The following is a 27,794-nucleotide window of genomic DNA, read 5'->3' as shown; positions in this document are numbered from 1 at the left end:
ATCAAATCAATTGTAATAAATAACATTGGAATTATAACATTATATACAAGCATGTTGCTTTCTAAACATTGCACTGTCCTTTAATTTTGTCAAATGAATTGCCAGCAGAGTTGAGTGTCTATGTCTGTTAGACCGACAGATTCCGTCTTTGACGAATATTAAATCGAGAGACCTATATGAAAATGAAGATCACGTTTCAAAGTATTATAATACACAATACAACTTAAATTATTTAACCAATCAAATGCAAGTATCTGTCTATACTCGGCAACATTGCTTTTGCATATAAACATCAAGCTATTTAGGTGTTTTCGAAGCAACCGGCCATAAAAGATCACAATTTAAATACTGTTTACATTTATTTGTGAATAATACATGCATGACTTCAAGTTGATTTATAGTATACTAATAACATACAGAAACATTTTAAATAAGTTAATACATAAAAGTTAGGGACAGTTTAACGTTGACACGGTTAACTACACAGTATAACCATAGAACCCGATTTCTTGTGAATGTATTGGTTTGATTGTCGGAGTAATCGTGAACAGTTCGCTTCCATTCCCTCCATTAGTGGTCAGATGACTGTGCATCAGGCAAGCTTTATATGAGGACGAAGCACTACTTCAATTGTACAAGGACATATAATCGTTGCCTGCAACGACATATCCCTGGGTAACACAATTCCCTGATATCACTACGCGATTATTCATCAGTGCAGGTCTATGGCTACAGAGTGAGAGACACTCTCGTTAGAACCACGATCATCTTTACTGTTTATACGCCTGAAACTTCGTTTGAACATTTTCTGTCTCATAAGGTTTTCTTTCACACTAAATCTATGCGATTCAGTTCGGCTGAATCGATGGTTCGGCCTGAAAGCAAGTGTGCCTTGCTTCCATTTTCGGTGAATATTTTCGAGTCTATCCTCGAATATTTGTTGCAGGATGGGAGTGTCACTGCTGTACTGATCTCGTGAGGTTCTATACCTGCGCGATGGTTTCCTTTGGAATGTTCGGTATGTGGAACCTGGCGTGGGTGGAAGGGAAGGTAATTCGTCATACTGTTCTGATTGATTCGTCATGTCATCATCATCGTAATCCGGAGGTAAGTCATCATAGTCGGGCTCGGGCTCCATTCTCTGTAAGCGCTGAGCTTCGCTGACAACAAATCGAACAAAATCTTCCTCTGTGTGCACTGTTTTAAACCAGTCAATTCTTGTTGTTGACATAAGATGAAGGAATGTGCCCCAGCGATGGATAAACATACTGAAAAATTGCAACGCAATACACAAAGCAAAGACAGAGAGGAACATTAGGGAGAGAGGTTCATATTTGTTAATGATGTAAAAGTTCTTAAGCTGGTCTTCCATGGCCTGCAACTGTAGAGTAATGATGGTCCAAAGGAAATTTATCATGCAGTAAATAAAGACAACATTATTCTTCAGCGAAATCAAATCCTGCTTAATTTTCTCTTTATGAGATTTATCTTCATCAAGAGGATGAAGATACTTTTTAATCATAAACTTCCAGAAATCAGTTTCATCTGTTTCCAAGCGGGTGATGGGACCATTGCCAAAAACCTCCATTGTTGTCCAGTAAGGATTGTTGGGATCGGGCTCCCAGCCTTGGGGAACCACATCGACTTCTTCCTTTGGCGTCATTTGGGTTTCCTGTGATTGCTGAGATCGACGTAAATCACGTGACATTTGGCGCTGAAGAAGAAAGCTTTCTTCTTCCGTTTGAACTTCTTCGGTTTTTGTTTCAATTGGTACCTTTCGATTTGCATTTTGACCAAGGAAGTTCTGAACTAGTTCTCGCATGTCACCGATGAGATTCGTCAACCCCAGGCGATTCAGTAAGCTCTTGCTTTCCTTTTTCTTCTTTTTCTCTTCTTGTTGCACTTTAAGTTCCTCCTCCTCTTCTTTTGTTAGTTTTTTGGGTGTCTCTCGAGTTCCCCAAGATACGTTGTTGAGATTACACAAGTAATAAACAGTAAGTAAAACAAAGGTAGATGGTACAGTCAAGAAGTACAACATTCCGTACACAAGACAGAAGAACTCTTGTGGATGGAGAATTCCAGCAATTAAAAATATCGTCACCAGACCACTTAAGAACACCACGTTCGGACTTCCAAAGTTTTCAGTAACAATACTTATGATGGTTCCGATTGTTGCTATCATCATGACGACCGTATACAACGCTGTTATTACCGCGGCTGCTGTGATTTGATGATCGCTCTTCATTGTCATACAGATGGCCAAATACACAACTACAGGCAGAATACTCAATAGATAGCCTTGCCAGATGGAGAGCTTCAGTACAGAGTGATAGGAGCCGGTGACCATTAGAATGACTGTTGAAGGCGCCAAGATTGTGGAAGCCATCAGAATGAACTGGTATAGGATATAAGGTCGACTAATATTGTCGTTGATTCGAACAGTATCTCGCCAGGATGAAAGAAGGTCCATCATGTTAGCCAGGGTTGATGGTGACCAGCGACGACGTTGATTGAAGAACTCATTAAATGTTTCTGGTGCAAATGTCAAGGCATCTGCCCCTGCGCAATAATCGATTCTGTGTCCTTGTTGAAGCATCAAAGTACATAACCAACGATCTTCACCTAGATGATAAATAAACGTAGTTTAATGAACGATAATGAATAGCCATCAGATACAGAGTTTATAAGGACGAAAAAGACAACACGAAAATTACCCTGTTCAAATTGAATGTAGTGACGGGCTTCCGTGGGTTTTGTTGTGTACATTTTCATGACGTTGTCATCCATTAAAGCAGATCCTCTGAACAAACTGAAACACCCAGGACAGCAAAGTACACAACCAAACACGTGTTCCGCAGCCTTCTGGAGCCAATGTCCCACGGCATACTCAAACTGCTGGTACCAGACCATAGGACCTACATAACACAATTTACGCCATTTAATCTTATTTCCTAAACATTTATCGATAACATTCTCAAAGTAGTAATGTTTCGGATATGCTTAAAATTCATTTACATTTCTATTTTTTAAAGCATTCTCATTACCTGATCCGATGGGGTGAATTCTTCCACAAACTGCTCCAACTTTTTTGTTTTTCTTCATCCTGTCGATCAGCAGACGGACAGACTCCGGCTTGAAATCTACATCCCCATCCAAGGTCAGCATGAAAGTGTTTTCGGCTTGCTCGTACTGTTCGGGAGTCATCCTCATGAAGAGGGATCGGAGAGGGCGGGAGCGCTGGCTCTTCTTAGACTTCTTCTTTCTGTTTTTAATCTTCGTTACTGTACTATCGTTGTCTTCATTCATAAATTTGTCCGCTTCGCTCGATCCAAAAAGTTTATATCCAAGCAGATAATAAAGGTACATACACTGAAAATAAGAATAGAATATAGACAATTGAGTTATCATGTTTACGATTGCTTGTGTTGAGGTTTACCATCACCGAATAGGGAAGATGAAAGACAAATAATATCACAGAATTATCATCTTGATCCACAACAGATAGTTTTATGTGCCAATGAAGTTTCATTGGGGCATCTAACGAGTCACAATTAATAAATTACCTGTGACCATCGTTTCCTGTGTCTCATTTTATTTTTATCTTTCATGTGAACCACAAGTCGGGTGTGTCCGGGCATGATCCATGTCAGACGACCACCGTAAGGTGTTGCTGTTTTCTCTGGCGCCTGGATATTGATTGGACCTTTCACTACAGACCTGTGTATATGTAAAACGTATCCGTTATGATTTTTCTCCCAATACAAAATTGAAATTTTTAAAACTTGCATTGATGCCAAGAATATTTTCTACAGTCTTTGCAGAATTAAAGCATTTTAGAATACATTTCGTCACATAAATCTTTATAAATAGATGACTTTCGCCAAATAAACTGTGTACTTCTAATCTTTTATATTTTATCAATACTGAAAAATTATATACATTGCAGCGTCTTCCATGCAGTCAATCAGTTGGCGGACAAACATATTAGGAACCCACTTATCCACCGTGTCGTCTAGTTCAAAAGCATCATCAAAGATTACATGCACTGTAAAAGAAGATTCCACGGATTAACATACAAGTACAATGTACGTATAGAGGTAACAGCACTGAGGTTAAAACCATTTCTGTATTGATTACTTACACTCTAAATCGTAATAGTCTGGGTCATGGATTCGGAATTTTTCCTGTGCAAGTTTGCTTGCACAATGTACATAGTCCAACCTGTAAAAGGAGAAAAAAATAGCTTGGATAAAAACTTCCAAAGGAAAAAATAAATAAAGCAAGACCAATACTCATCATTGTACATACAAAAAGAAGTCTACAAACCTGAAAAGTGATTTCAGCAGCTGAGTCATTTCCTGTCGAGTTTCGTGCCACATAGTAGCGCATGCGTAGACCTGTGGGGTGGTGTTTGATGAACTGTACACGTCATCAGTGTAGTACGAATCTTCACCAACGTAACGGAACGTATCGAAACCCGTTAGTTTCACTTCTTTGTCGTTACGTCTACGTCGAAGAGTCAAGGTAAAATCGGGAAAGATACCTTCGAAATGTGGTGTCACAAAAAGTCTGAAAAATAAAGATATGCTTTCTGTGGAATAGCACGCACAAGTAAATAAACCGAAAATGTATCATATTCAAAAAACCCTTGAACCCTTAAACGGATATGAAATTCTTAACCACACAGAGCACTTCAATAAAACAAAAACACAACAAATGAACTAATTCTAAACATTGTCATAACGTACTTTTCTATTTTGGCCATTCTTTCGCTTTGTGGAAACCAGATGTGTGAAACCGTAATGCAGTAAGATAGCCAAACCAGAATTGCACAAATGATTGGAATCATCAGTGTGTACAGATCCATGGATGTCGGACAGAACCAACCGCCCGTGTGCCAGTACATGGGTATAAAGTCGAACTCGCACTGAAAGTATATCAGCACCAAGGTGACGGGTGGTCCCATAATCAAGGGGAAGGAGAAGGCTGTTCTCTGCATGTGTAACTTGCACGCTAGACCGGCTAGATATGTGCACACTATCCCAGATCCCATTTGTATAAACAGTAAGCTGTAAGAAACTCCAATTTCTTCTGCTTTTGACGAAAACTTGCTAGTAGTGGCATTGAACTCATCGGTACCGAGGACAACAAAATTTGTGTTATTGGTAAGTAACCGTGACATTAAAATGGCAACACCTATTTTGAATGGTGCGATCAAAACGTACGACGTCTCTCTGACATCTTGTAGAATTGATCGCCAATGTTTGAAAGGAATCGTAATTCGCCCAAACACTGTCCATTCTCCAGATACGTAGTTTTCCCACCAACCGATAGACAGCAAGATAAGGGATAATGGTAGCTCCCATTCACAGCTCTGGTTTAAGGTGACAGAGGTTCTAAAACTCGTTGTCTCATTGTAAGAATTCACGATGGAGTAATTCCCTTGCATGATAAAGTTACCCACAGAGAAGAACGGGATTGCAGAAACCTGAACCAAAAAGGCTGCTATGTTCATGATAATGGCGACAATTTCGCTCACGCTGAGATTCGGTCGTCTCTCATGAACGATGACCTTTAGAAGACTAGGAATCTGACAAACTGCAAAAGTTACAATCAATCCTCTGAAAAAGTCCGTGGACGGCAAAACTCGGAAAAGCAGTAGACTCATTCCAAACGTCTGAAGTCCTTCAATCACCAAAAGCTGAAAAAGAGACCAAGTAGGTTTGATTTACAATCGAAAGAATTTTTGTAAACTATGAAAAAAGTAGTTTCCCTTGGATATACTTACGACGAAAAACGTTTGCATAGATGGCCATTCTTTGCCCCCGAATAAGATTTTCATGAAAGCCATAAACCAGTTAAACACCATCGGCCCACAGAGACAAATGAGTAGAGAGAATAGATGATGTCCTCTTGTTTTCTCATCCTGAAGGATAAGCAATATCAACAATGAAATGCTGTGTTATAATCACTCTTGAAAAAGAGATTGTATATGAATTGATAGGTTGCATGACTGGCTTACCTTATTTATCCCTGATGTTAATAGTAGGAGTGACAACTTGCTAGCCACTATACAAGCTATGATGATGATGACAAAGAAAAAATAAAGAATCAGTCGGATGCCCTTTAAGATCTCTTTGAAGAAATGATCATCATCTTCGAATTCTCTCTCGGACACTTGAAAAATGTCGTACGGTCGCCTAAAATATTGAAATTACAAATTACAAATAGTTTTGACATGTATATTTAACTTGAAATTTGATACTCATCTCTGCACATTTTTGATTACAAAGTGGATCTGAATTCTCATGTTACAGCTTTGTGAAAGATATTAGTTGTACATGACAGATACGAAATTGAAATTTTACCAATGGTCCGCCTGTGGTGCGTCGTCTTCAGTCACAGTCACTTGATCGGAACTTCGTGAATCTTCGGAAAAATGATTTGGTCCTCCCTTTTTCGGCATGCTGATGCTGTCATCGATGTCCATAGTGTCCGACATGCTGGGACTATGAATTGAGTAGTCGGTGTTCAAATCACGAGATAAATAGTCATCTGCACTGTCCATTTCAGACATCGCTTCTCTGTAAAGAACGTCATCGAAATCTAATCCACTATCACGGGAACCTCTGACAGGCATTCCATTTGGAGACGAACTCTGAATGAAGCCTGCTTCATACATTCTTGAGTTTTGTTTTTGCAGTTTACTTCCTGGGTCAATGTTTGACAGTTTTCGAATTTTCAACTCAGCTTCGGACTTTCTCTGCTTTGCTTCTGCGTCTAGATTTTTGCGTTTTTCTTCTAATTCTCGTTGAATTTGTCTTTGTTTCTCTTCGAATTCTAGTTGCTTTCTTCTGGCTTCGGCTTCAATTTGCCGTTGCCTTTCTTTTTCCTCAATCTAGGAATGTGATAACAATATATTTTTACAGCCGGAATTATATGTATGATTATCTCTCTTCAAAGAGGTTTTCTACGGTATATTCCATTTCAAAATCACATTTGTACTTACATAATTTCTCAATTTTGTTTCCAGTCGGTCTTGTTGCCAATATTTTAGAAAAACCTGAAATCATATTGAATGGAAAAGCATGCAATTTTTACTAGAAAGACAATAAAAATACCGTGAAGGATGGCCACATAATGTGTTTATACATTGTGTAAAAATGCTGTAATGAATGATGAATTGTGTGACGCGATCAAGCATGCCTAGTTCCTAACGAGAAACGTAGGCTTGTGTCAGGTAAGACTCATCGAATTTGTTGTGGCCAGACTGGGCTACGTAATCGTAGAAATTTTACCTGAAGAATTTAAGTGTGACGTAAAAAACAAAATGGACCAACAAAAAATACGGAATAGTTGTTACACCTGAAGCATGAAAATTAAAGTGTTTGTGAAACATTTCAGTGCTGAACACTCCTATTGTACGAAACAAGAGTTGTATATGAGGATTACTGGATTCAACTGTTTTAGTATTTTAACGAAGATATCCGTTCCTGTATCAATATGCAAAGTATAACGACCTATGTTATTTGCAAGAAATACAAATGTTTGCCATTTGGCACAGCCCAATTTTTTTTCTCGTGAACAAAATGACAACCGGAATATTAAGATTATTCTGAATGACGTATAGCACTGGGGGAAAAACTCCTTCTCATTAAAAATGTAGTACAAGTTAGAATGGCATCGCTTTATGTTACAATTTGACACGATGACCTCAGTTGTTGTTTGAAATACAAATCGATCCTTAACATACACAAGTTTATAAAAAGGCATAGTATGACTACTGTCTATATTATAGAACCATTACGTGTATCATATGGATCCTTCTAGACTAACCTTTGATCTGCCAAGCCCGAATCCCTCAATATCGGCTTCTTTCAGAATGCCAAGCGATATTGAAACATCGTCCGTGTTGTCGTGAACTGGTGGACAAAGTTCTGCATATCTGGAAAAGCAAAATATCCAACATATGAAACAAGGCAAATATTGCAGCAAACTACTTGTATGAAATAGTGATAACGCAATCTCTTGTATATCCATTATTTTGCAAATTTAATTAATTTCATAGCATTTCTCTCTTAGAATTAACTATTTGATTAATCACATTTACAGAACAAATGAAAATTAATTATGGAAAACTATATTATAATTTTCAAAATACATTCACGATGCCAGTTTCGTCAAATTCCTTTGAGGTGTTATTTGATTTATACTGATCAATCATACTGACTAACACAAAAGAAGATGCACCAGTTTCACCCCTTTCAAGGTATGGAACTTTTACCTTTTCACAATGTCTTCGTATCTGATTCTTACAGGATACCCTTCCCTCCGAAGTTCAGCTATTTCCATCAAACCATTGCATAACAATTGCCGTCTGGTCAACTCCGTATCAAACCTTCCTGGAGTGTGACTATGGTTCGGTTTGATGCACCTAGATAAATCCCAGACCAACAAAATTTCAATTTCATATTCCCAACTATTTTTCAAATGTTTAAATGATGCACACGCATGGAAGTATAATCCTCCCTGCACGAAAACTATTTTTCAAATTTCACAAAACAAAACAATGAATATTAACAACGTCCATATATCATCTCGCCGACATTTGACTTCGTCTTCTCTACGCACCTTACTTGAATTTATTTCCAAACTGAATTATCTAGCAGTGGTATATTTTTAGGCACAATTTACCCCCCAGGGGCATCAGAAACGAAACTATATCACAATATAGGTTGAATTGTCAATCGGTCTTGGGGTCTTTCAGCTCGTTACTGCTATGTCGCGTTTAGTGCGCTACTCACTCTGGGACTGGTTCTGTTCATATCAGCGCTATACATTTATTATCGTTCTCTGTTCTTAGTCATTCCTAGACAGTGGGGGTGATCACACAACCGTGTAACCAAGTTCCTTATAAGTCTTCATTTATCTACTCCCGATTACGATACTCCTACATTTATTTAATTAAATGTGTTGTCATTTACATAATTCATAAAATTACAGGCCGTCGAATATTGCAATAAAATGCCCTAAAATACAAGAATCCCTTAAACAGCAAATTAATATGAACATTTCTTTTTTCTATTTTGTCTTCCAAATGAAACACTTCGTTTTTAGATGAAATTACAAATCAATTAGCATAAATGTCAAATTAAAGTTGAAAACATAGGCCTAATTTCCCCAGTCATGACCATTATTCTAAAAACAATCGTTCCATAATTCCCGTATAATTACCAGTGTTGTCTCTAAGCTGTTTCGTATATGAATAGTTGCATTGATATTTTTATAATGATGAAATAGTATTATGGTAAGGGGTCAAAACATCCTATCGTTTAATTTAGCAACGTACATTTTCTTACGTCTACTGTGTGTGTACTTATTTTAGCGTATTTAAAATTTGGCGCAGTCGGAGCGTATGCACTAATTGGCGTAAATATGATTTAACGTTTCTTCTATGACCAAGCACTTCAAAATGAGTAGTATTTAGCAAACGGTGACTACTGTTCCCGTGCGTAATGATATTAAACATAGAAAAAGAATGCGCATTTTGTAGAAGACGAATACAATATAAAAATCGGGAAAACAGATCATTCAAAGACACTTGCTATAAACAAACTGAACTTCTCTGTATTCAGATATCTCTGTACAAAATGTGAATAAACATGCAAAAATAGCAACATTACAAACTGAATTAAATCAAGTTGATAAAATTATTAGTGTTTACTTCATGCATTTCTTTTCAGATCTCCCCAAATAGAGACATTCTGTAATCGATTGATTGATTGATTGAAAATTGATCTGGGTGCATCATGTTGGGACATGTAAAAATTGGAAGTCTTTAATCAAAAGGGGTAGATATTTTAGCAAGTGTCTTTAAATGAATATATGGATGTAAAACAATTAGATGTTCGACTCCAAAAATACTTTGAAGAGGAAGATTCACCTGACGAATAATGGCTGCGCCTGTGAGAGTTTGGTCATCAAATCAGAAAGGGACCTCTGGAATTAAAATAGAACAAAGATTTCATTATGATTGTGTCCAATTAAATCATACCAATCATTGGTCTCGCCGAGTTCTCTTTATAACATTAATTTAAAAGATTTACGATATTAATACATTAACATATGGCCTACTTATCAAACTACAGTAAACGAATGGCTTTTTGATTGGTAATGTATTATATAGAGATATTCAAACCTATCCGAAGGATTAGTAAATCTTCAAAATGAAACAGTATTTCCATATATATTTTATTCATTTTTTTTTGTTTCTTGTTGTTTTGGGGGTTTCAGTTTGTTTAGTTTTTTTTTGGGGGGGGGGGGGTATTAAGCAATCAAATTTCAAATTGTGTATATGTGACAAAGACAAATGCAGAAAATGCATACAGGAGTGGTGAAATTAAGCGCCCAAGTCCAACGCCTCAGCAAAAATTGATCTGGGAAATAAATACATATACAACACATATATTGAAATTTGTAATGGTTTTGACATATCTAATTTTGGTGCCTTATATGCAAACCTTGAATGAATGAAAAATTTCTATCATTTCTTAGAAATTGCACATCTTAAATGAATCAGAATATTTCCATCACTTCAGAGAACTCCTCATATAAATTGCAAACCTTTAATAGATAAAAAAAAAATTCTATCATTCGTTGAATTCCCTGTGCAAACTGCACATCTTCAATGAATTAGAGTATTCGGATCATTCCATAGAACTCTAATAATATGAATTGTTTATATAAGAGATTCTTTCGACCCAGTTCAGAATTTCCTCCTTAAAGAAATGATTTAATTAGGTAGTCATTTGAGACAAGAGTATGGAATTTTCTAGAAGTGAGAGTCACAGAAGAGCGAGAAAATATCATTTCCGTACGTTGTATTAACACGAACCTCATTCAACGGATTCTAAACCACACACACAAACCTATCATATGTTATTTATCAATGGTTGACTTCAAATTGGAAACGCCCTATTTTCATATCATTAATTTTGACAGTGTTTATTTTGAAATGAGGTTGACACTTTTGTTTACAAAAAATAATTTTACATATTTAATGAAGATTGCTCTATCAGATTGAGTTATTTTGTTAATACCCAAGGGAAAAAAATGAAACCCTTAATCTCGTCTCTCAGGAATGATAGATAGTTCAGAATGTAAATATTATCTGTTAAATTTACATAAATTATAAGTTCTAAGGGCATTATAATTCTATTGTGGTTCCGCATTGTTAAAAGAAACTCGCTCCGTATTTTCTACTACTCTGAATCTTGTAAGAGGCAATCATATTGTTGTAATGTTTTCCCTCTACACTTTTCGTCATAATTCTTCACAGTACTGTATCATTAACGGTACTTTGTAATATAGTAAAAGATAATTCACTGTTTACTATTATTAAAAGTTTAACAAGTAAACCATATTTCACGAAGAAAAAAAAATTTAACTTTGATTTCCGAGGAACAGATGATCTTCCCATATCATACGAACATCCATATACGATAAGCATCGGAATCAATATTGAAAACTGAGCAGTGTTAAAACATCACATGTCGCCAAAACGGAGAGCAATTTAATAAGAAACCAACAGTCAGCTATTCTGTTAGACGAATTTTAGTTCTACTTAACCGAAGTTTCCAACCTGATATCAGAAACTATATGGTAACACTCAGAAACGATATGGTAACACTGGATCTTACCTTGAAATGTTTGGTAACCGTGGGAGAGGCCCGACCTAAAGAGGAGTATTTTCCGCTGTCCCCCGATAGTTCCCTGAAGAAAAAACCCAATTTGATTGGTTAATATTCGAGTCCTAAGTTTCATTTCGATATCAAATGCAGGTATTTGACATTGCAAAGACTGAGATATTTACATTTCATTTTGGTGATAATATCGAAATTAATATTCTTTTCAATTTTACATACCTGCTCTTTTTGATGCGGTTCGAGACTTTTCGTGAAAGAGATCTGCGCAGGCGTTCTGGGTCAATCTGTGATGGCCAAACGGCTGGTAGCCGAGGTCGTGACATACACTTACTCGCAAAACTGCAAAAATGATTTAAAAGTATATGAAAGGACAATAGCATCAATTTTATAATCTGTACCAGTACTGAGAAATACCACAATCCAGGTCACTTAGCTTTCCGCCAATTGGAGAAAAGGCCATATTGTTTCCTAGCTTTGCTAGAAAGTTTTCAACTTCACCATGCCCAAATTATAATATGTAACTTCAATGTTTTAGACAAATGGGGACGTAGAATAAAGAAAGGCATTTGCGGAAGATTAAAGAGGTCAGGGAATTGTCATTTCGTCAATCGGGCGTATATAATGAGTTATGCCTTCTAAAATGATGTGCTTTCTTTCCCGAATTACAAATAGCAGCAGTAAAAGAGTATTATAGGAAACAAAAGACACTTCTACTGACACCTGGGGACATCAAGAAGAGAGATGCTGAATAAATGTGTCCACACATCGACATAAAATCCACGTCGTTTGAACCACACAAGTTTGTCAGTTATATCGTTCCGCACGTGTCCTAGATATGAAGCAAGCATATATTTACATGTGTAAATACCTTATCAAAGAAACTCTTTAACAAATCAAATGGAAGTCCTTTTTCGATTTGTGTACAGGGTTCCCAGTTAAACTGTGTCGTGATATCTGCGCTATAGGTTCACACCAATCGTTTTCATGCATCGATATTTTCCATGAAACGCATGTACACTGTACATACTAATGGAATGGACGTCTACGTTGCTTGTGTTATGGACGTATATAAACAATAAGAGCACGGGCAATTTGCAGAAATTACTCCTGCCTTCCATTATTTTCCTATCCCTCACAATATACCAAGAACATTTATTCTTTATATTCATATTTTTTGGTTACATACAGGTTTTTATGTCAAGTTGAAAGGTGAGTGTTTTTATTGAGAAATAAAATACATTGAAATAGCACAAGTTTATTACCGACAAAACGTAAATATCATTATATATAATTGTCAATAAAATGATAACATGGAAAATTACTTAAACAATTAGTGGATTCTAAACTGTCTTATTTGGATATGCATACTGAATATTGAAACAAAGTTCACTAACTAAAGCCGAAATGAAGCAATAAAGTATTAAGTAAAGACTAAAGTTTGTTGTCTACTACTTACAAAAGAACAAGATGCCAGTGTGACTCCGCTTAACGAGAGAGACCCAAATGGAAAGACTATCGGAAGTACTAAAAGGACTACTAAGTAAAAAGGAACCGATGTAATAACTTATGGCAGTCGTAAACGTGACAGCGTGTCCGTCATGTATAACACTGTGAGCCCGACGTGCGGACCTGACCATCGATTTCAGATGATCAAGTGTCATTATCTGATGTATAAAACCACGTAATATCATCATACAGAGTTAGCCATTCTATCACAAACCATAAAAACCCTTTCTATACCGTTCAGGGGGTAATTGAATACAATAGATCCGTAGGCACGCCTCTTTTTTCATCATGCAAGGTATGATTTGCATATTGGAAAGTGCATACAACATATTTGTAAACCGTAATGGGAAGAATAGTTTTATACGAAAGTTTAAGGTATATTCAAGATTCTAACCCGAAACCTGCGTTACTCGGACATTCTACATCACCCCGTGAAGCTTAATTTGCTAAACCTCCAAGGAGAACTGTACGGGACCATACATATGTTTACAAACACACACAGATACACCTTATAATTGATATACTTAAACTGAAAAATCGTGACAGAATTCTCAAAAATTAATGTTTGTGAAATATAAGATTTCCTCCGAGTTTGCTAAAGGCGCCATTATGTTGGTGTCAGACACTAATGATTAAATACCACTACTTAGACAAACTGGTCACGTGACAAAGAGAAATGTTGCTTTTTGGCGTCGTGGTGTTCTCCCGAGTCATTATACCGTGTCTTAGGTTACAAATATTACATTATCTTTTCAATTAGTTACCTTCAGAAATCTTCTGAAGAAGTCTTGATGGCAATAGTTTAACTAATGTCAGTCTTTCAATTTGTACGAAACAGGAATCCGCAAATTAAAATGTGGTTTCTAAATTGTTTCTCGCAGATCTGTATATCATTACTGAAATTAAGGTGAATAATATCAGTTCTGTGTTTATAAAGGTCCGTCGTTAATGTGAGTTATGGTGATCGTATTCTCAATAGTCTTTATGTTCGGCATACTCTGGATTACGTGCAAATGACTCCAAATATTTAAATATATTCAGTACTTTATTACTAATAATACAAAATCGCGTAGGGTCCTGGAGACACGTGGAACGGACGTAGTGACATGGATCACATGCATTTCAAACTTACCTATACGCAAAAGCATCCATTAAAACAATATCTAATTATATCAAAGACAGGTAAAATATCCAGCAATTCAAAAACTTCTAAAATGAAATTCCAGTCACTTTTTACAGCTTCTTTCTACATTTTTTGGATTTTTTCCAAAATGAACGAAAGTTTTCGAAAACGAGTTTTCAGTTGTTGTTGTTGTTGTGGTTGTTGTTGTTGTTGTTGTTGTGGTGGTGGTTGTTGTTGTGGTGGTGGTGGTGGTTGTTGTTGTGGTGGTGGTGGTGGTTGTTGTTGTGGTGGTGGTTGTTGTTGTTGTGGTGGTGGTGGTGGTTGTTGTTATGGTGGTGGTGGTGGTTGTTGTTGTTGTTGTGGTGGTGGTGGTTGTTGTGGTGGTGGTTGTTGTTGTGGTGGTGGTTGTTGTTGTGGTGGTGGTGGTTGTTGTTGTTGTGGTGGTGGTTGTTGTTGTTGTTGTTGTGGTGGTGGTTGTTGTTGTTGTTGTGTTTATTGATGCTGATATCGTTGTTGTTATCTTACGTGATGCTCTGTTTATTTTGTGAGTGTAGGTGTTATTGTAAATACCGGCGAAACAATGGTTTACTCACTCAGAAATGGTTCCGGTTTCCGACATAGAGGCCGAGAAGAGATCCTTAATGAAATTGTTGTTGCTGTTCAGAAGACAACCCACCAAGTCCTGACTCAGGTTATCCCGGTTTCTCTCCAGAAATCCCTCCGCCTCATAGGTCACCTGGCGACGACAACGGAAGAAGATGTGTATGAAATTATAAGCGTTAGAGCTCTGTACAATGTATAAAGACGATACAACAGCTGGAACCCAAAATATTTGGTTGCGGTGTATATGTTAAGAATAGACGCAGTCTTACGGACATCTATTGTGAATTTAATTAATATACGTGTATTTACATCTATATTCCTTATAATTGTCTATATGTCATACAAAAAAGAAAAGCCGCAATATTCTTTGAAATCATTAGAAAGAAAGTTTTTATGTGCTTCAAATACTTTTAAGAATTGGTTGCATTTTGGGGTCAATGTATTCAACCGCCGTGGTGCGGTTATTGCAATATCAATCAACGGGTGTAAATAAATTTAACAAACAAACAAATATTCAATAGAATCTAAGCACGATAATCAAATATGTTTGATGAAATTATGCATGGTTTGAAACATTAAAGTCGTGTAAGTTCATTCTCGATTCGTTACATCATTAAAACAATAAATTGATTATACGTTGAATGTAAAACGCTTTGACAGCTGGTAAAAAACTTGACATCACTTGATGGATGACGAAAACTAAATGATCTTTGATCAAAGAAATCAAAAATTAATTTATATCAATCTATAAATTATCATCCATCGTTCATGAATATGATTGAGTGACTTTCCCCATGTAAGTCTATCATTCGATAAATTTGCTTTTCCAATGATTTAACCACACTGATTAATCTCTCAGAAATTTCATTTTATATCGAAGAAACTAAATGCAAAATAAGATCTATGTTAATATATCCCAGAATTTGACGGAAGTATACTTAAAAGTCACTCATTGATTTTATAATCTGACCTTGCTTATATGTATAGCGATATATATTATGTTTTATAATGAGTTATGCAGTGATTACATCATTTTCCTTTCACGCAATTGTGTAATTTAATCACATATATTGCATTATTTAATAATTATTGATAGAATTCAAATAAAACTTATAGAATGTTACGACATTTTTTTAAAAGGGAAGAAGAAAAGAAGGCGAAAATGAGGAAAATATCTGATGTCAAAATAAATAACAAAGATATATAATAATGACAATAATAATAATAATGATAAAATTTATATATTCATATATTGCACTCTTCACCAACCATTGAACTTTTTGTGCACGGACATTGAATTCCAGAGAAATGAATGCCAATCACATTAAGCCGTTGCATGGTGTATTGCTTACTTGTTCAGCATAATGACGGATGCCAAAAGTAACCCTGTTGCCCATGGTGGCCGTGTATCTTGTGCTCTCTCTGCAGTATTTGTTGAGTTTCTGGACTAAGGAGGAATCGTTGGATTGTGGGAAATGGGACTCCTCGTCCAATAACGACAGGATACCATCGGGTCGCTAGAAAAAAATTTGGATGAATGGTGAAGATAACGAACAGTGATCAATCTCATAACTCCTAAAAGCAATACAAAATAGAGAGTTGGGCAAACACGGACTCCTGGATACACCAGAGGTGGGATCAGGTGCCTAGGAGGAGTAAGCATCCACTGTCGACCGGTCACATCCGCCGTGAGCCCTATATCCTGATCAGGTAAACGGAGTTATTCGTATTCAAAATCAGTGTACCAAGAACGGCCTAACAATCGGTATGAAACACGCCAGACAGCATTTGACCCAATGATAGGTTGTATTGACGAACTAGATCGTTATAACGACCATAGAATTTGCGAAATGCTGACTTCAATCGAGACTGTTGAACCCTAACCCTACAATATAAATAATGTTAAAAAGTAATATCAATGTAGCAAGAGTGCACGGTGCGGAAATGCCTAACGTTTTTTGTGTTCATGGGAGATACACATATATTTATATTACTGAATTCCCAGGAGAAAGGGTGACTCAAGCAAACATGGAACAATAAAATAAAATAAACGACTGGAAGGAGAAATAAATAAATACACCCACGCAATCAATTCACATATCAATATATTTTGAATTTCATGTTTTAAAAAAAAATCCTGAATCAACTTCTGAAACGTATATAAGCACCTCTCAATGACTTACTTTGAACACCAGATCCAACACATCGTCATTGCAGTGATAAACTATGTCTCTCCATTCTATACCCTCGGCCTCGTACTCTTTCCTTTCGCGGGGGAATATGTAATCCATGAAATACTGTTGGAGTTTTTCATTGGAAATATTGATAAGAAATTGATCGAAACCATTCTGTTGAAAGTTTTCAAATCCTGACAAATCCAGTAATCCAATCGACGAACCTCTTGTTAATCTAAAATTATCAGATGTACGTGTACCATGTTAAATGATGAAAAAACATTTGTGAAATCTTAGCTACACAGTAATTTCATTCGAACACTCACTGGCTCTTTCTCCGTTGATCTGGCCAGATGTTACGGTTTATTTGTCCGACAATCCAACCAAACAACCGTGAGTACAAATCTTTTGCTAGAGCATCTCTGCTATCGTTTGCTTCCCGTAGACTTTTCCACGACTGGATTCTCTCCCCTTTAAAAAAAAATCACAAAGTCTTCAGCTTTGTTTACTTTACAACGATACAGTTACATATTGTTATGCATCAACTGGTCATAAAGTTTATTTATGACGTTTTTTTTCATCATTGGAATACTTTCAATGTAGTTCCTCTCTGATTCTAATTAATAGATATGCACTCTGGGAGCTAGTCGTAACCGCATTTTCGTAAATTCTGTCATTCTCCATCGTCGGAAACCCACGGTCGCGACCGACCGTGGGTTTCCGACGATGGTTATTCTCCAATTCTAGTACATTGTATTAAACGGCCGCTCTATTTGTGATTGCGTTAGAAAGTGCGTATGAGAAAATGCGAAATTATTTTTAAAAAAATATTATTTCGGTATCATATTTCCTTATCATTAAGATGTGCAAAAGTTGTTAAGAAAAGATTTTAAAGATAAGTCTTAATTTTTGTTATGAACACGTTTAATTTTTACTCCTTAATGATTTAATTTTATACGAAGGTTTTGCAAGAAGAACTTCCCTAGAATGTCAGTGTGTAAGACATAAAAGCAACTCGTTGTGAGTTTCCGAGTAGTAAATAAATTTTATAGAATGGAAAGTTCATTTGGTTATGTATATAATATTGGTGATGTTCAAAAACCGCGACTTATAAATCGGGGTTACAGACACCATATAGCAAGTAATCGGAATCGTCACGTGACATAGATCCGGATGGGGGTATCAACACGATATGGGTCTTTGTTTTCCCGCCATCCCATTCCATTATAAACATTATGACACATTAACAACATTTGTGAAGCATCTTTAGTTTCTGCAATCTACTGAAACTCAAAAGCTATTAGTATTCATATTTGCTTCATTTGCATACCATGACGCTTCAACATTTTATAAATCAATTCAGCTTAAATGCAAATATTAGCACCCCAAATAGACCTGAAATTTGAATTAAAGCCTCTGAAATGCACATACAAAATCTCCTGGTGGTGAATTATTTTAGGTGTTTAAAAATCTTATATTCCTTCGCTTTCTTTCAATAGGCAGATATATTAATCACGCTTGACTTTCTAAATACCTGCATTTATAAGTGTCATATATTTTTTTTCAGGTAATGTGTTTATCATAATGCACTTTTAAAACAAACTTCCATGTTGCATTAGTATATTTACATGTTTGAATATTTCATACATTCATGATTTTTGAAAACCACACAAGTGTTCATATATAAATGATAGTACATGTACGTATTAATGCTTTTTCATAAATGTGTATTAAAAATTGCTTCCACTGTTTTGAATTTTAGATATTACAATTCCTGGGTGTTGTTTCCATGGAAATAGTTTAGAATGCTTAAAATCCCAGCAGCCGATTTTATGCTTTGAATAAAGCAGATACTCTTATTCAATACTCTTATTCAATGGGTCCCGTGGGGATCCGGGTTAGAATAGGTCCTCAGTACCCCTTGCTTGTCGTAAGAGGCGACTAAATGGGGCAGTCCTTCGGATGAGACCGCAAAAACCGAGGTCCCGTGTCACAGCAGGTGTGACACGATAAAGATCCCCCCAGCTCAAAGGCCGTAAGCGCCGAGCATAGGCCTAAATTTTGCAGCCCTTCATCGGCAATGGTGACGTCTCCATATGAGTGAAAGATTATCCAGAGGGACGTTAAACAATATTCAACCAATCAATCTTATTCAATGGTCCTTTGTTTTGGATTTATTGTTTCGTAAAATACTAGTATTATAGGACACTTCAACATATGCGTCTGTTGTATGATAATGTTCTTATTTTGCATAATTCTCAGTATACTTAATTGCACCTTTAAAACACACAAAACTCGTTATGATCATAATGGCTTCGGGAAAAAACCACGACACCAGTTTTTTCTTCTTCACTTGTTCTAAACGTGGTGGGAAAATGACACGTTTATGAAGAAGCTTCGCATCTCATGAATATACATAGACATGCATGTAATGCATCTACAGAGGGTTTATAAATAGAAGATGTTAGACAACCCCCAAAGTGCAAAATAATACATATCTGCAAGCAATAAACAATCGATATGTCAGCATAAATAGAATAAAATCAAAACGTTCAAGACTAAATATAGATCAAGCTGACATGTGGATTTATTCTGAATGGGAAATTTAATATTCTAATTGCTTCAATGTTTCAATGAAATATTGGATAGTTATATTTTTAGAACTTAGAATAGTTGAGTGCGAAATTTATATTCTAGGCATTAAACGTCCACTTGTTTCGAGACCGACAAGGCATAAGTTGTCAAGAATGAACGATGAATGCTACCATTATATCTAAAACCACACAGAAGAAGAGGAAACATCCTTTTAAAAACCGTGAATGAATTGTGAAAACATTCCTATGATGACATCCCCTACAAATCAAGTAAAACTATACAAAAGTGATGTAAAATCTTTGTCAAAAACGAGACACTAATGGGAATCAATCCACCTGCCTTGTTGAGCTACCTCTGTGTCAATCTTTCATTTTTTAAGAATAATTATGCTGATCTATTATCACTGTGCGACATTCTGAATTCCAAAAATATATGGATTCATTAAGTGAAAAAGTATTTTTGATGGTTAGTGAGGTTTATGTTTGTGTTGTATGTTTTGAAAAAGACGGCGCTTAGTACCTTTGATTGTGCTGACATTTGAAATTAATGCCTCTGTGAGTTCCACTTCGTCATCCACTCCCAGTAACTTAGCAACCGCGTGCAGAGGGTATTCATCCGCCACGGAGACGCCGTCAGTTTCCTCTATTGGCATAAACACAATGTTTGCAAGGTGTAATATCGCGGCCAGAATGAGAAAGATCACCTGTATATGCTGAAAGGAAAATCCAACAAGAATTAATTTTCTTGAAATAAACTATACAGGGTATCACTTTGAATGAGAGATCAATATTTCTTTAATTTCGGTAAGTAAATTATATCAAAACTGAACATGGATAGGCCAACCGACCTCCTCGCTAAATCCGGTCTGTAACATAACGGTGGTCAAAGACGAGAACATCGTTTTGTAATGCTCCCATTCCTCCGCATCTCGAAATACGCCATTTTGGATATCCTCATCACGCATGATTCTGAAACATAGATATTGATAGATTGTCCATTGTTTTATCAAAGTTTATTTCGTATGTTAGAGAAAAAAAGAAGGAGAAAGATACCGTATAGAGGCGAACAGCAGTTAAAGGGAAATGTAATCTACCTATGACAATCCGGGTCCTCAAGAAAGTAGTACAGAAGCCGCTCACGTGACATACCCGCAAACAAAGCGTAAAACACGTGGAAGTTCTTTTCACTGGACGAGCGATGGACAACTCGCGACTTTTCAAGAATGTAATCATCTATCTTCGCTGAAAATACAGGGAACAAACCATAATGTTAGTACTAGTATGTGATACGTGCAGACCTATTTAGGTTAGTATGGGTAAAAACCCTGACTTTGGACATGGCCATAACACTTATATACCTCCTAAAAGGCGTCCATTTTCTGTGTAGTGGAGTTCGATAAATTTTCCAAAGCGACTTGAATTTGCGTTCATCACGGTCGAAGCATTTCCAAAAGCTTCCAACAGAGGGTTTATCTATAAGAAAAAATAGACACATTTTTAAGCACTGACTTGTTTATGTTGGTATGAATCTCTAGACTTATTAACATTTATTCTTTGTTGTTGCTTTATATATCATTTTATTGTTTACTTATTAAAATTTCTTTTGGTGATGAATAATCAATTAAAACCAACCCAAACCAAATATTAAATGGAAAATGCATGTACATCTAATTAATGTAAAGTGAAGCAACATGTATAACCAGGGCTTGTGGATATAGTGCTGAAGTCCACTGTTTGTAAGATCACAAGTCACCGTCCACTGGAGAGCAATGTTGGTTTATTTACGGCGGAATGAGAACAGCGACTTTAATGGAATATTGGTCGTAAATTACAATACTGTGTTGCTCATATCGGGATTGGTGTTAGACATGATGTCATTCTGCCTTACAATGGTACTGACACCAAATTTCTGTTTCAGTGCCGTGACCACAGACCCAGGGTCACGTGGACTACAAGGAACAATTAGTCTGAAACAATGGTCGTATTAATATGGCTATTTGTTGTACTGTATATAGGGTATTTTGATTTCATGTATAAATGTGCAAGTTTCAATAAATAGACAAATTCTGCTGATTTATGAATGAAACAATGCATCACTTCATTGTTATTGTATAGTACATGTAAATTTTTTGTTTTGCAAAGAGGGGGAAAAAAAGACAAATTCCGATCACTCATCAAGCAATTCACATGTGTCATAACTTAAATTCTGACGACAAAACTTTGATTGTAAAGATGATGAATCGACACACCTGCAGAGCCAACAATGCACAACAATGGATTTGAAACATACCTGAACTATTTTGTTTAGAAGCTGTGCGTCGTCGCTTGGGCTGATTCTCATTAGGTGGCGGATCATATATTTCGTGCTTTCGGTTTTTCCCGCGCCGGATTCACCACTAACAAGAATACACTGGTTCCGTCCGGTGTTACACAGAGACCGGTAGGCGTGGTCCGCGCTCCAAAACAGATGCGGCTGGCGCTGAGTCCGGGACACAAGGTCCGTGTACTCATCGTGGTACTGCAAAAAACCAAAAACCAAGTACTTTAATATAATGCGCCATGATTGCAAACGTGCTTTTGTCTCAAAATTGTGTTGATATTTGTGTACCCAGGTATGAGTTATTTATCTAAGCATTAAGGGATTTATCACTATTTTTACATCCAATGTGCTATTAACGCGCGCATTATGAAAATTGTCAACATACACATCTATTGTGTTGGAAATAATGATTTAATGCTTATATTTACATCATAGTTATGTGAAGGGGTCTTTGCAAACTCTTGCGTGTGAATCAACAAGTTGCAATGACCATGGAATAGTCATGAAGTAGTCAGTAGAACTAGCCAGTGCTACCTTCTTGAACGCAACTGTTTAATGTGCAAACGTGATTGATGTTTCGGTATGGCAAGATCGTGTTATGTGAACGTCCTAAAACAGAGATTTTGGAGATTTTGAAAACATGTTGATGTGTAGATATTTGATTGATAGACTATGTAATGTTGGTGATCTGGCTAGGTCTCTACCAGCACAAAAACAAACAACATGACACAAAGTTTGAGTGAAAGTGTATTTTAATATGGTACGCGTTTTCTGTTCAAGAAGCCGAAACAGCTGACGGAAAATCTGTTTACAGCAACAACAACAAAAAAGCAAATCTGTTTACAACAAAAGAGCATAGTTACTGTAAACGAGTGTTTCAATAAAGTAGTCAAGCACACAACTGGAATGCAGTCAACGTAGAGTCAAATAACGGAGCGAAGTTGTTATATATTAATCAAATTTTCAAATCACTAAAAACAATTATTGAAGAAACGAGTCTTTAAAATATATCTTTATAATATATCAATTCTACGTGTCATTGACATTCCTTTCTATGAATGATATGCTTTGTAGATAATTGGTCTAGGAGCTTCCGTTACTAAAAACACGACATATTTGTAATTAGTATTTTTTATTATTGAAAGAGGACAACTGAAAGAAATAGACAAAAGCACCATTCTATCAGCGGAAAATGGTATGAGCAGATCTAAACATATATTGGTTACCTCATTCATATCTTGTTTATGCATGTATTTATCATTTGGGTTATATTTTTTAGTATTTGTTTATTATTTGTCGATTGTTTTGTTGTTGTCGGTGTCCGTTGAATGACAACATAAGATTGCATTACATCAATCACTGAAATAGACTACACAGTATGTGAACATAACTGCTCCTGAAAATTTTATTCACTTTTTTGGTTTTAATTTACTTTTTTGGATTTATTTACTTTTTTGGATTTTATTTATTTACTTTATAATTTGTTTGTATTTTTTGTTTTGTGACACAGTGTTTCTTTCCGTCTGAAGGCTCTAACACCGAACTCTCACTGACAAACGTGCTTGGAATTTGTTTCCTTGACACTACCGGTTTTCTTGAAAACTGTCTTTTCAGTCTTCAGTGTAGATTCTGTGTGCCAACTATCCTCATAAATCATTCATTTCAGTCTTACCTTGTCATCAAATAGGCTGAGGGGTTTGCATGGATTGACCGCCACTAGGATATCGCCGATGTATGTCTGAAATCAGTCAAAGGGTCTACATGTATTCAATTAACTGTTGTCATCTACCGTGTCATCGCCGTTATCTTCAAACAATATACAATCAATCAATCAATCATCGTCATCTCTGACTCATAATGTCAAATTTTCAAATAATATAAAGACAATAAAAATTTCACATACTGCAAAAATTATCAGTTAATACTTAAGAAAGACAATGACAGATAAAAAAAAAAATTAGTTTCCATGACAGACACTTGGGTTTTTTTTTTATTAGTCGTATATCATATATATGTATATAAAATTGCCAACGACGGAATAATATTTCATTGTTCTAGTAATGGTATAATCAGCCGTGATATGGATTAAAGCTGGGGGGAAAATGTCACAATATTTCCCCTATGAAGTTGAAGAAAAGATACAATCTATGTGATTTATTATCGAATAATAGCATTTCGTGATCGGGAAATGAAAAAAGGGGAAATTCATCGTTAAATTCGTCTAATTTTATCTATTACCACTTAAAATTAAACTTTGTACTTTACTACTACATGCAATATGCCTACATAAAATCACCTTGTTTTATTGTTTGTGTTTTTAATTAAAAAAAAAAAATACCCTCGGAAAATTAAGTTACCTAGGGTACCTTTCAACTGAACTCTCTCTCTCTCTCTCTCTGCCTATCGTTTTAACTATCTCTCTATCTCATTAATAAAAACTAAATAGAAATATGGATATAAGAAATGAATGCCCTGTGTTATGGAAGATACAAAACAATGGATGTCATTCTTGTCTTCACCGATCATACAAATCACACAACGCTTCCATCGCTATTTATTTCTCATGATGTAGACAAACAACGTCCATTGTATTCATAAAATAACCAGTAACCTAGTCAATCATTCCTTGATTTTTCCTCGCAATACCATGTTAGTGTTTTCAAAGATATAGATTTATATATAGAGGGCAATAACAAACAACTATAAAACTAGATATTAAAACTATTTTCAGGTCTGATCTGTTTTATAGTTACACCTATCTAATCCGACACCTGTGTAATCTGTTGTAAAGTGAATTTCATTCCCAATTTCCTTGTTTGTATATTTCTTAACCAATTTTCTTGTTTGTGTATTTCTTAACCAATTTATTTGTTTGTATATTTCTTAACTATGCAATCTGACATCCTGTGTAATCCAGAGCCAGTCTCACGGAATATATCGGATTACGCAGGTTTTACTGTATGCAAACGAAATTCTTTGAAAAGGACAATGATTTAAGTTTGATGTATATTTGCTGAAGCATGTATGTACACATATCGAATCTATTATATCAACTGTATGAAAGAACTAACTGTTCAAACCACTTTCATTTAAATAACGATTCGGGTAAAAAAGGGTTATGTAGCCAAATATTATGCTATAAAATTAAGGTGGCATTACCACTGAAATATTCTTTAATTTAGTTATTATGAGTGATATATAGAGACGTTCTTAACGACGCCGTTGATAATAATTTCCCCGGCTCTCTGAATATGTAAATCATTCTTAAGGCCTGTCATGAATTATATTACACTTCCTTTAATTCTAAATGCAGTAGAAAACACCGCCCCGCTTACACCAAGTTTAGTGACAGCTTAGGAAAAAAATAAATTATTGAGGAATGTTTGTAACTTTTCATGACTTTTAGCAAAATAAATGAAGCAATTAATTAATTGTATGCTCTTTCCAGATCACGAAACGATATAAGTACATATTGTCTAAAAATGTTATGTGATTCAATTAAAGGGGAGGAGGGGGGGGGGGATAAGGACTAGTCACCATGAAATAAAATTGCCCGGTGATTTAAAAATAATAAAATAAATTGAATTAAATTTGATTAATGAAGATTTTTTTCTGGATGGAAGATCAAAGGCGGTGAAAGTTTGCAACACAATTTCCCCCCATCTAATCATTTACTCTATTATAGTCACTCATTGAGGTGAGATAGAGATTGTTAAAACCATTCCTACCGAAAAAAGTTTTTCTCTGTATATTTGGCTGATTTGAAGTAAAGGGGAAAATATTGGTGCAACAGCTTGGCGGACATGTAAGGTGACAGAAATAGGTCGGGATCGGCATCGTTTAAATTCATTCAATACTTTATTCCTCCTTGCAGAGAGTACATTAGAAATACATATGCTACACTAATGATGAATCATATAACACATATACAAATATGAAGATGTGAGAACAAAGAAGAAAGGAAAGAACATTACATAAGTACATGTAAATGAATAAAAAGAAAGATAATATGATGTACAAGGAACTCGGTGTAATACTAGCTTTTACTTTCGATTGCAATAAGGTTTGTTAAATTTTGGTACTCTTGACTAACTCGCTCCAGTGATTCGTCCAATACAATTAATCCATACGCCCAGTTAAGGAAGAATCGCGATTCTGTTTCCTCTTGTATTGGGGCACCAACATTTTTGCTAATCTATACGTTCCATAGTATATGTTTTCAAAAATATTTTAAAATTAGAGATTAATTAATTAGTACGAATTAGTTCCTTCATACAGTAAACAAACCAAGTCCAATGGAAAAAAAATGTTTCGCACACTAAATATCTGTGGTCAAATTCTGACATTGACGACATTTATTCCCGAATAACCTAAGGTCATCGTCAATAGGAGACATTAACAGGCGCACAGATTGTGCAGCGGACCAAACATTGGTCACTATCGACATGTATTGGTATGGACTACGCTTTGGAGGTGTACTAAAACGTGTTTCGTAGATAAAGATCATGTTTCCCAACTTGTTCAGTGGACGTACAAAACCACATGTTTCCACTCCCGATCTCCATATCTGGTCGTAAATCATCAGTAAAATGAAATTTCCTTACAGGACTGAAACATATATACTTTGCTTGGACATATATGTAGGTAAATACAGTTCCATATTGTTTTTTTAAAAAGAAAATATTGCAACCTCTTTGTTACTTTATTGAAAACTCAGCACCAGAATGTAAATTTACATCCACATCCTTTCTTCTAAATATGTTTAATAAAGTTTTCGTATTAATGCCTCATCTCAGTCAATATATTATCCTACCCTACCATTCCTAAGTTCTAAATAGAAAGTAGAACTCACGTAGAACTTTTCCTTGTTGTATCGGGTACGCAGAGCCTGAACTATTGTGTTTTCGTCCAGAACCTCCAAATCGCTCAGGTCATCAGGGTTCATCGCCATAGTAACTATTTGAGGTCAATGTTCAAATGGATGACTGTAAAAATAGTAGATTTCCGTAGTAAAATAACAACAACAAATACATGGTTCCATGTGAAACTTATCAATGACAACAGCAACACGAAAAAAAGGCTTCCTTTCTCCATTAAAAGGATATAAAAAGTCACATTGAAATAGTTACCCTGTTTAAATCTATCTTAATTCTTTCAACATAAAAAACATTCTTCCTGTTAGAATCCTTCCGTATATTTCAAAATGATTTCATTTAGAACGATGTTTAATTGACTACATCCGATTTACGTATTGTTTTAGCGTGGTAGATTCTACGTAATAAGGAGAAGGTTCACGGAGTTGACAATTAGTAGAGGTAAACCAAATATGACGAATTTTACGCAAAGCGTACATACATTGTTTTTTAACAATACAAAAATGCTAAATATTCGATTGAGAACAATTTATCACGGTACACTAATCCGGAAATGTATTATTCGCTTAATTTACAAACACATCATCCATCGGGATTTCTTGCTGTAAAATTTACTTTATTTTCGAACAAATTTTCTTCAGGTAAAATGATTTTTATATATAGAAAATCCTTACCTAATTACAAAAATGTAATCACTTCAACCCAATTGTTATATTAATTTCCATCCAAAATCATCCCAATGTTATTACAAGATCACAAGTAATATTCCATACATCGCACAGAAGCCATATTGAACCCCAAAGTAATTGTCGCACAAGTCTCATTAAACTATATCTCCGAGACTAAAACAGGACTGCAAGAAGAACCACGTGATTTCAGGTAAGAAACACGAGAG

The 27,794-nt window shown here is 35.7% G+C and overlaps 1 protein-coding gene across 1 annotated transcript; it reads right to left on the bottom strand.

Annotated features, from left to right (window-relative positions):
* Positions 1 to 346: 346 nt before the first annotated feature.
* LOC125651593 (uncharacterized) lies at positions 347 to 27,794 on the bottom strand. The gene is made up of 29 exons (XM_048880251.2): positions 27,574 to 27,794; positions 26,878 to 27,010; positions 23,698 to 23,763; positions 21,996 to 22,223; positions 21,064 to 21,178; positions 20,800 to 20,947; positions 20,554 to 20,674; positions 20,226 to 20,418; positions 17,438 to 17,582; positions 17,121 to 17,346; positions 16,290 to 16,454; positions 14,928 to 15,070; positions 11,925 to 12,044; positions 11,700 to 11,772; positions 9,944 to 9,999; positions 8,285 to 8,434; positions 7,837 to 7,945; positions 7,010 to 7,063; positions 6,369 to 6,898; positions 6,023 to 6,200; positions 5,789 to 5,926; positions 4,749 to 5,701; positions 4,327 to 4,569; positions 4,142 to 4,221; positions 3,940 to 4,045; positions 3,564 to 3,717; positions 3,045 to 3,369; positions 2,715 to 2,915; positions 347 to 2,622 (listed from the first exon to the last, which is right to left on the bottom strand). The coding sequence occupies exons 2-29, from the start codon at positions 26,974 to 26,976 to the stop codon at positions 713 to 715; spliced, it is 7,029 nt and encodes a 2,342-aa protein (XP_048736208.2). The 5' UTR covers positions 26,977 to 27,010; positions 27,574 to 27,794; the 3' UTR covers positions 347 to 712.

This window comes from Ostrea edulis, chromosome 5 (assembly GCF_947568905.1).
Source record: "Ostrea edulis chromosome 5, xbOstEdul1.1, whole genome shotgun sequence".
In the NCBI taxonomy this organism is placed as follows: Eukaryota; Metazoa; Mollusca; class Bivalvia; order Ostreida; family Ostreidae; genus Ostrea; species Ostrea edulis.
This window is presented reverse-complemented; position numbering and strand designations above follow the sequence as displayed.

Excerpts from the sequence above, each read along its gene's own strand:
- LOC125651593 (XM_048880251.2), bottom strand. The coding sequence starts at position 26,976 with ATGGCGATGAACCCTGATGACCTGAGCGATTTGGAGGTTCTGGACGAA. Across the intron at positions 12,045-14,927 it reads GAAACCGGAACCATTTCTGA|TTTTGCGAGTAAGTGTATGT; the intron begins GTGAGTAAACCA and ends TCATTTTTGCAG. Across the intron at positions 8,435-9,943 it reads GCGCAGCCATTATTCGTCAG|GTGCATCAAACCGAACCATA; the intron begins GTGAATCTTCCT and ends GGATTTATCTAG.